The sequence below is a fragment of the Gossypium raimondii genome, chromosome 7, assembly GCF_025698545.1.
Source record: "Gossypium raimondii isolate GPD5lz chromosome 7, ASM2569854v1, whole genome shotgun sequence".
In the NCBI taxonomy this organism is placed as follows: Eukaryota; Viridiplantae; Streptophyta; class Magnoliopsida; order Malvales; family Malvaceae; genus Gossypium; species Gossypium raimondii.
This window is the reverse complement of record NC_068571.1, coordinates 39,239,275-39,248,923: the sequence shown is the minus strand read 5'-3', so window position 1 is coordinate 39,248,923 and position 9,649 is coordinate 39,239,275. Positions and strand designations below refer to the sequence as shown.

The window sequence follows — 9,649 nt, the reverse complement described above, 5'->3', positions numbered from 1 at the left end:
TCGGTTTTCCTAAATATTGAGTATCATAATTAGGAAAATATTAAAATCATACTTTTTAGTACGTTTTCCGAATTGCCGTTAACGCCCGTCATCGCCCTTCAACTCCCTTTATTTTGAAATTTCAAATCAACAAGTGAAAAGGAAGGCAGAATTCCAAATCGCGAAAGCACGCGGCGGCGGCGTTTTCTGCACCTCCCGTTAAATCCAAGATTTGGGTAGTTTAACAGTTAAACGCGGGTGAAAAGGACTGATCCATGCGTCAAGCTCTTATTGGTTTTTTGTTCCCCGATTCTAAGACGTTGGTGTTACGGCAAGATTTTATCGGCACCCCCACACCACATCAACCCTAAAAAAGTTAAAAACAATAAAAAGAATTAAATACTAATAAATTAAAAAAATGACGTGTCCCCTGTTTTTCATTTATTATTCATAAAATCTGTTCTTCTCCCACTCTCTTCCTCCATTCAGTTCTTTCTCTTCACAAGTTTCCTCTCCCTTTAGGTTTCCTTTCCTTTGCTTCCAAATCTATCAGCTGAGGCCTCTTAGGTACGTTTTTATTTCTTTCCTTCAATTCGTTGCGCTTTAAACGGAGACGTTTCCTTGTTTGTTGTTGTTGTTGTTGTTGGTTTTTTTTTTAATACATATGTTTTGAATGCGGATTTGATAGTGTTGGTAAGTTTTCTCTCGTTTGATTGCTGAGAAATGTGAGGAGAAGAAGAGAACATTACATTTTAGTTTATAAGAATTAAAAAAGGCTGTTTCAGTTTTTTCTTTTTCTTCAAAATTTTGGATATTTTCGCGAGAGACTTTAAGAATTGTGATTTGTATTATTTTGTGTTATCCTTCTATATTTTCTCGGCAGCCAAACAAGGGAATAATTCTGATAAATCAATTTGAATAACTGTTTTTAGATGTGTTTGGTGGAGGTTGTTTTAATTAGTTTCTAGATTTGTTTTTACTTTTAAATTTCTTCCTCATTTTTTGACAAACGTAAAACAAGACATTCTGGAAATTGAATTCGAGAGTGCTACAATTTGTTTATTTTATTTATGAAAATAAATTAAGAAAGCACTTAAGTTCTTAGTCATTGCTGCAGAGTTTTTGATTGGAGATCTCATACGTGTTTTATTACAGCCCCTGTTTGTATGCTCTGAAGATTGATAGTGATGATGATGGTGACAATATTGGCAGTGCTGATGCTGATAAATGAGGATGATGAAGAGATTTACTAGTTTTAGGTGTTGATTGATTTTCTGAAAGGGGATTGACTGCTATATGGTTTTCATTTTTTTGGTAAATAAGCACAGTTTTGCATTTGAAGCAGATGGGTTGAAAGGGTTTGATAGTTTAGATTTCAGAGTAATATGGCTATTGCTGGTCTGCACAACGTTTCTGTGCTTGAAAATTCTTTCCTAAGGGAGTCTCAGTCTCAAGCATCAAGAAGGCGGGGAAATGGTAGTACCCGGCCATCCTCACTCCTGCAGATGTGGCGGGAGCTTGAGGATGAGCATGTGGTGAGTCATGCTCAAGAGAGAACCAATGAAAGAATGCTCCAACGGAGGAGTAATGACCTTCCCATGACTGATCTTTCTGATAGTCGACATAGTGAACATAGTGGTGTTTCAGAGGATGTGAGTGTGAGTGTGAGTGAGAATGAGTTTGTACAATGGTTACCAGATCAATTTGGATTGCAGAATGGGAGTGAGGATTCAAGTAATTTTGATTGTGAACATTCATCTGATTTGGGGGAAGTTGAAAGGGAAAGGGTAAGACAAATATTTCAGGAGTGGATGAACAGTGGTGGAAGGGGATGTACATCTAATGTTTCTGGTAGAAACAATAGTTCAAGGGCCCAGTGGCTGGGTGAAACTGAGCAGGAGAGAGTCAGAATTATAAGGGAGTGGGTGCAAATGAATAGCCAGCAGAGAGGTTCTCTTACGGACAGTAGAGAAGAGCAAGCTGCTGATGCTGGCGGTCAAATAGAACGACTTCTTGATGGTTTGGTGGTTAACCAGAATGCAGGCCGGACCGAGCATGTGCATAGGGGTATTCGAAAATTATGTGGCCGACAGGCCCTGCTTGATATGCTTAAAAAAGCTGAGAGAGAGAGGCAAACAGAGCTTCAGAGGTTGTTGGAGCATCGGGCTGTATCAAATTTTGCCCATCGCAACCGAATTCAGGTAGATGCATAAAATGTTGAGCTATTTTTCATTTGTTGTGGTTGTCTTTAATTTTTCACATTTTTTGTATACGTTCTTCCAAAATTTCAAACAAAAAGAAAACTATATTTATGTTAGATGATAATTTGGTAGTTAGTCTTTATAAATTGTCATCTGTAGTTGATTTGTAATTTGCATAATTTTGAGCTATTAAACTTTTCTCAAGAACAAAGGAACGATGTATATGCTATGAGACTGTTGATTGCCTCAATTATACCAGTGGCTTAACTCAACCTTTAGGTGTAATACATACCCTAAAACGAGTATTAGATGTGTAATTATGGATTTATATCTTTCCTGTTAAAATTCTTTAAATAACTTCATTGCAATTACATGTGTAGGAAAGAGAGTCTGTATAACATAATACTAGCTAGGGCAGATGTTGAATGAAAAAAAAAAGAATACTATTACATTGAATTAAGAGACAACTTCTGATTTTGTCTAATTGTGATATGGTAGCATGCCTGTCCCAACTAGTTTGCCTCTTTATCTTCTTATTATTCTTGATGTTACTGATTTTAGCTTGTAACCTGTTCTGGAAATTAGAGCAATTAGGCTAACTATTGAATGCTGTCATTGGCTGCTAAAAAGGTTGTTAGAAATTTTAAAAATGTTTATGGTTCTTCTATATGTTTCATTTGTTTGAAGGCAACAGTAGTTTAGCTTAGCTTTGCTTGGCATTGGTATCTGGCTTAAAGCTTTCCTAGTATAAACTTTTAACTTTTTGAGTGTTCTACCATCTTGATTGTTACATTTCTAGATGTGGACTGGTTTTACTGGCATTAAATTTTCTCAGTTATCTTCCCTTTTTCTTTTTTCTTTTTTTTTCTTTTTTCAGTCTTTATTAAGGGGTAGATTCTTGAGAAATGACAGAATGGTTGAAGGTGACAGATCTACTTCTATTGCAGCCAGTGAATTGGGCTTATTAAGACAAAAACAGACTGTATCTGGTCTAAGGTACTTATTTCTTCTATTTATATAATAGCAATGTGCGTGTGTATATATATTATTCTACAAAGTTCATCTTATGATATATTCTGAGAGAATTCCACTATTTTCATGTAAACATCTTTAATCATATTGGACCTAATTCGTGAAAAACTTTAAGCAAAGGGAACTTGTTTGAATGCATTCAGTTCCGCATTCGATGCTTCAAAAATAGAAACAAGGGATTTAGATCTCTAATTTAATTTGTCAGTGGAAGCTTAAAAATAATGTCCCTTCCAATGATTTAACTCAAATAACTCACCAAGATTCTGGTCTGCAGAAAAGGAACTGTTTGGTAACATTGAAGTTGCGGAAATTAGTGATACTATCCATGAAAGAGTTTGGGAATGTTAATGCCACTTTGGACGTGTCTTCACAGTTCGGTCTATTATTAAGGTTATCAGATGAAGAGGTTTAGTGGCATATGAAACGTTGTTATGGTTGCTTGATTGATGCCTGGAGATCATTGTTTCAGCTTTCAGGGCACCCCAGCTAGAAACACTGGACCAGATCTTGACACTGCAAATTTAGACATTTTGGTTGGTTGGCTGGCCTATGTAGGACCTTTTACACACTCATTTTTTAATTCATCTTGTGTCCTAGACTTCAGAGGCCATAGGGGAAGTCTCCTTATTTCTGGGTGTATACGATACTAACATACTTCATTTGGTTTAAGTATTATTCTGAGTAGAGTGATGTTGCACATTTTATCTGTACAGGGTTGAATTGTATATTGGACTTTTATAGGTGCTTTTTCCCAATCATTTTATTGATTGGTAGACTTAGTATTGGCCTTCTAGTTATTATCAGCTGTGGCTACTAATATTGAGGATCTTCTGCCAATGAAAGGTTAGGTTTGATAAATTAGAAAATTTTGCTTGTCTCAGCCCCCACCCCCTCTTTGGAATAGCTTGAATAGAGGACATTTTTTGGACACTCAATTATAAGAAGTTCACAAAGGATGATCACAACTGAATTAGATAATAACTTTCTAGTCTTGCCTGTTTTATTTACATTATGTCATTTTCACCTTTTGGTAGTAACATTTTGCAAACTGCACCTATGTATCAGGGAAGGTTTTTTATCCCGACTGGATAATTCGTGTTCTGGTCCTGCGAGCAGTAATCGTTCAGATAGATCATCTAGCGCTGACAGTGATGGGAATAGAAGTGAAGAAAACCGAGTAAATAATACACATGATGCAATAGGTGGATTAAATGACCGATCTGAATGTGAGAATGAGGAAACTGATAATGGGAGGTGTATGATTGGTACAACGGATTTAGAGGTTGAAACTGAAGTAAGTCAGCAAGCAACTTCTGCTTGTTTAGAAGATCAGCAGGAACAAGTTTCTGAGAGTGTATTCAGTATCTGGCAGGGGTCGGCCAGTGCTGAGTCTAATGAAAGCAGATATGATATTGGACAAGTCTTTGATGGGCCCAGGCAAGAAAGTCTTGCTGATGAGTCGTCCCTTGAAACTTTGCAGAATGAAGCTGGAGAACAAAGTAATCTACAAGAATCTGGTGAAGCATCTTATGAACGTTCTTTCCAAGATGGTGAGAGAAGTAGGACCTATTGGTTAACGAATGTTGTACAAAATGTAGAAAGGGTTCCTGTTGATCATATCGATGGCCAAGAACCTGCTTCTCAAGGTGAACAATGGCAGGAAGAGGATCAGGAAACTGAAGATGCAGACTGGCAAGAAGCTAGTCTGGACCATAACGAGTTGATGGATGATCGTAATGAAGAAGCCTCTGACATGAATCATGAGGACGGTGAGAGTGAAAATGGAGGTTATGATGATATGCAAGAAGCCCCTGATGCACAACGTGAGGATGGTGGCTTGCACGACACTAGACAAAATTGGTTTGAAGGGTCTTACAATCTACAAGCTGCCACCATTGGAAGAACAGACACATTTTATCTTCCTGATGATGACAACGTACACAATACTGAACTGAGGGAACTCTTAAGCAGGTCTGAATTATATAACTTTGGGTTTATGTATTGCATTTTTTTAATTCAGTATTTTCTGAGTTATTTTTAATGTTGTAGGAGAAGTGTGTCTACCCTTCTTCGTAGTGGTTTTCGTGAGAGCCTTGACCAATTGATACAATCATATGTGGAAAGGCAAAATCATGCATCTGTTGACTGGGATCTGAATGAAGCAGCTCCTACTCCTGAATCCCTTGAACAAGATATAGAACAGCAAAGCAGGGATCAGAATGAGGGTCAGAGTTCTCCAATTGCTCCTTCTTCCCCCAGGATGCCATCTACGCAGCCACTCTGGGACCAGGATTCTCACCACTATAATTGGCAACCACATGATGGGCATCAGCGCTTTGGCATTGTACGTGCTTTCTTCTTGCTTGCAACTTGATTCTATCCCTGATTATCTTTTGAGAAGTTGATTAATCAACTATCTGTGAAATTTTTTCTTTTTAATAGATACTTGGAATCAATGGTTTACTTAAAAAAATTATTTTATTTGTTATTTAATTTAAAACTGCTGTTTGATATTGCTAACTCAGTGATCTCATGACAATTATGACTTTGTGGAAATTAGTGTTAAGCTTCAACAAGTGTAATTGTTAAAATCGGCTAGACCTACCCAAACAATACATGCTTTTGGACAGTCAAACTGCAATATGCTTCTTCTTTTGGATTTAGCCAAACTGCAAAATACTTATTGCTATCTTTGGGTCGCAGAACACTTTCAGCTCTTTGTGCTTCATTTGCAATTCACTGAATGCCAGTATTTACTTGAATTCCATTGGGTTTTTTTTTTTTTTTGGGGGGGGGGGGATTATTTGAGCTTAAATCAGTTCAACTACAAACCCTTTGGTCTCCATTGGATTGAGTTTGTGCTGCTAATTTTGTGCAGGAGTGGGAGATAATTAACGATCTGAGGGTTGACATGACAAGACTGCAGCAAAGAATGAATAACATGCAGAGGATGCTGGAGGCCTGCATGGATATGCAACTTGAGTTACAGCGGTCAATAAGACAAGAGGTTTCTGCTGCCCTGAACCGGTCAGCTGGTTCACAAGGTTCTTTTATTTCTTCATCCCTAAATCCTAGCACATCTGCACATTTGTGTAATAATTCCTTCAGGTTTATTCGGGGAAAGTGAATTTCCCTTACTCCATCTGACTCGAGGCTCTCTCTCTCCTGATTATTGTTTATTGTCATATCCTCAGCAAGCTACGTGTCCTGATTTGTCCCGTTCACTGTTTAAGCGATCAAGTGGGAAAAAATTTTCCAACACGCACAAACTAGTTATTGCTGATGTTCTAACCGTACGTTCTTTGCTCTATAATTGAGGCTTTTTCCCATCTTTGTTGATCATTGTGTTATTCCTCTGCAGGTATGATTGATGATGACTTGCCTAAGGATGCATCATCTAACTGGGATAATGTTCGGAAAGGAATTTGCTGTATATGCTGCGAAAGCAATATCGATTCATTACTATACAGGTAAATCTAATCTCATACATAAATTTTCGTATAGATTTTTGGGGCCTCAACATTTCTGTTATCATATTATTATTATAGATGTGGACACATGTGCACATGCTTAAACTGCGCCACTGAGTTGGCTCATGGTGGAGGGAAGTGTCCGATGTGTCATGCACCAGTAGTTGAGGTCATCCGTGCTTACTCAATCCATTAATAAAAGTTAAAGAAGAAAAGAATCTGGATTAACAATTATAGAATCTTTCATCCTCGCCATCTCCAGGTATCTTCTTTTTTTTACCCTATTCTTGAATTTCCCCCCAGTGATTTGACGATGTACAGTACATAAACTATGTGTATGATTGAGAACAAAACATGCCATCTTTGATTCATTATACTACAAAATCAAAATAAGAACTGGAGTGTAAGATTGCTAATCTATACAATTTCACAAGGTGATGAATATTTCTGGTTATAAGATTTAGATAACCGATTCTGCGCTCCAGACAAGACCCTTTGCCATGTCTTCTTCCTTTCTTTTTAAAATTTTTCTTTTCAATTTTAATGAATAATTTCATTAAAATTAGACACGGGTGAACAAACCAAATAAACCTGATAAGTTGGTTTATTCAATTAGTTGAATCAGTTTCCTCAATTTATTTGGTTTGAATATGGAAGTCGTTTAAATAATAAATATTCAATCCCCAATCCAATATTCAAGTACTCTATGAAACTTGACTCAATATAATCACCCCAAATATAAAATATAAACTCAAATAATTAAATATCTAAATAAATAATCCAACTTAATCAAGATTTTTGGAAGTCAGCTCACAGTCAATTTGGTTAGGTTGTCTATTAGTTCAATTTGGTTTTTAATTGGCTTTGATTTGGATTCCTTAAGATACTTAGAAGTGGGAGCATCAATTTTCCTTCTCAATATTGATTTCCCGTTCATTCTAGTAAACAAATTGGTACTCTAAGCAACAAAAAATCATGAAGAGATTCGGAAGAGATATAGAGAAGAAATCGAGACCCACGACTGCAAAGGAGAAAATAATTGTGAAAAAACTCAAATATTTATTATGTACTGATTTGCAGGAAATGAGAACTTAGAATGCAAGGGCCTTTGTTATTTTTTAAGGAACCCGACAGTGAGTACTCTTGAATTTTTTATTTTTTATTTATTTTGGGCTTTCTAAACCTTTAAAAAATTGGGCCAACATAAAAGCTTTTTTTTCCATTTTGGCCCAGGTTGTTTTAGCCCAAAATATACAAGAACGGTTCGACATCGATCCACCCGGTCAGCGGTTCATGGTCTAATCGCGATTTTTAGTGCTTCACGATCCATCTGGTTTCTTTTTTACCTTACACTGCATGGATATACCGATCGATTCTCGATCCAACTAGTTCAATTGGTTCGATTCTGAAAACCATCAATTTAATCATTTAATTTATTAATTTAATCTAAAAAAAGTGCTTTGAATGTAAGTTTATATATATATATATATATATATTGATATTTCATATTCCATTCGTTTAGATAATGCATGGCAAGTTTGGAATAATTTTTTTAACCATTTATTTTATGTTAAAAACTTTCAACCATTAAATATGTATTAATGTAGACACTATTTTAGATCAATATGATAAATATTTCATATCAATTTTAAATTTTACATAAATGACAAATATAATTATATTGATAAATTCAATGGTTATATCACTAAAATATCAATTATATAAAGAATTATAAAAATGTGAAATCATAGTAACTTTATACCAATGGATCTCTATATATAGAAAAACATCCACCTGCATTTTTTTTTGGACCCTTAGATCAAGTGGTAAAATTAAAACATGGCTGGCTTTAATTAACTTCATAAAGCATCATTGCCTCCACCTTCAACAAGGCAATAATATAGGTATATAAAGAAGATTAAATACATTCATCATTAAGAAGGTGGAGATGATTGATGAGTAGGCACAAAGCTTTATGTACTGTAACATTTTTTTGGCATTCCATTAACGCTTTCATTTATTTATTTTCACTTCTCGTCTTTACTTTGGGCATATTCTGAGCTTATTTTATCCGCAATGAATCCAAAAAGGAGTTGTAATTCTGGGGATAAATCGAATATTTCATGGAAAAACAGTAAATAAAAGTAAGTTCAACTTTGACTGTTCATGGAAGAATGAGAATGAGATTACATTGCTAAAGGAAGATGGAGAAGGACAATCATGTGATTTAAGAAAATTTTACAGAGAGAAAATTCAAAAGGTGATAGTCAATTGATTTAGTATAGAGGTAAAAAAGAATGTTTTAGTATAGATTTAAACCATGGAAAGACCATAATTTTGGAGAGAAATCGCTTATGGTTTTAAGGAAGGAAACATAAAAATAGCACAAGATAAATAAATAAAAAGTGTTACTTTTATAGTAGATTGAATAACTTTTTTGCTAAATTCAATAGTGTGGTATTTTGAAATAAAAATAACACTTACTAAATAGTTGGTGTGACAAGAAATGATGTTATAATTAATCTAAATTTGATAAAAGTATTCTAATAGTATTAATAATTGGATTTGCATTTTAAAATTGAAAATCTAAATTCCTTGAAATAAAAAAGTGTGATTAAATTCCAAATATAAGAAGAGAACAATGACCCAGAGTTGTTTTTTAATCATATTCATATATATATATATATATATATATATATATGGGAGGCATCCATTACACGGTGTAAAACTTAAAAGTAGTTTTACATCATTTCATAACTTTTATACTATCAATATTTTGACAATCTAGCGGTTGAATTTATTAAAATATTTATATTTATCATGCATATAAAATTTTTAATTAATCGATACTTTTATCATATCGATTTAAAATAATATTTATAATAACATTTGAAAGATTTTTTGAACATAAAATAAATAGTTAAATTGTTAAAATATTAATAATATAAAGAGTCACTTAAGTTTATA

The 9,649-nt window shown here is 34.7% G+C and overlaps 1 protein-coding gene across 2 annotated transcripts; it reads left to right on the top strand.

The window, feature by feature from the left end:
• Positions 1–211: 211 nt before the first annotated feature.
• LOC105792102 (uncharacterized) lies at positions 212–8,125 on the top strand. 2 transcript variants are annotated; one of them, XR_001133199.2, is made up of 10 exons: positions 212–546; positions 1,135–2,180; positions 3,058–3,176; positions 4,278–5,183; positions 5,262–5,556; positions 6,091–6,256; positions 6,574–6,682; positions 6,761–6,944; positions 7,763–7,815; positions 7,916–8,125. XR_001133199.2 is itself a non-coding variant. In XM_012620508.2 (8 exons), exons 2-8 carry the CDS (start codon positions 1,365–1,367, stop codon positions 6,876–6,878), a joined length of 2,529 nt encoding a protein of 842 aa, XP_012475962.1. In that variant the 5' UTR covers positions 219–546; positions 1,135–1,364; the 3' UTR covers positions 6,879–7,139. The 2 variants fall into 2 exon arrangements, 1 of the variants encoding a protein (XP_012475962.1); XM_012620508.2 differs by lacking the exons at positions 7,763–7,815; positions 7,916–8,125 and having other exon boundaries at positions 219–546; positions 6,761–7,139.
• The last annotated feature ends 1,524 nt before the right edge of the window (positions 8,126–9,649 follow it).

Coding starts and splice junctions, on each gene's coding strand:
- LOC105792102 (XM_012620508.2), top strand. CDS start 1,365: ATGGCTATTGCTGGTCTGCACAACGTTTCTGTGCTTGAAAATTCTTTC. Junction 2,181..3,057: donor CCCATCGCAACCGAATTCAG/GTAGATGCATAA, acceptor TTCTTTTTTCAG/TCTTTATTAAGGGGTAGATT. Junction 6,683..6,760: donor ATCGATTCATTACTATACAG/GTAAATCTAATC, acceptor TTATTATTATAG/ATGTGGACACATGTGCACAT.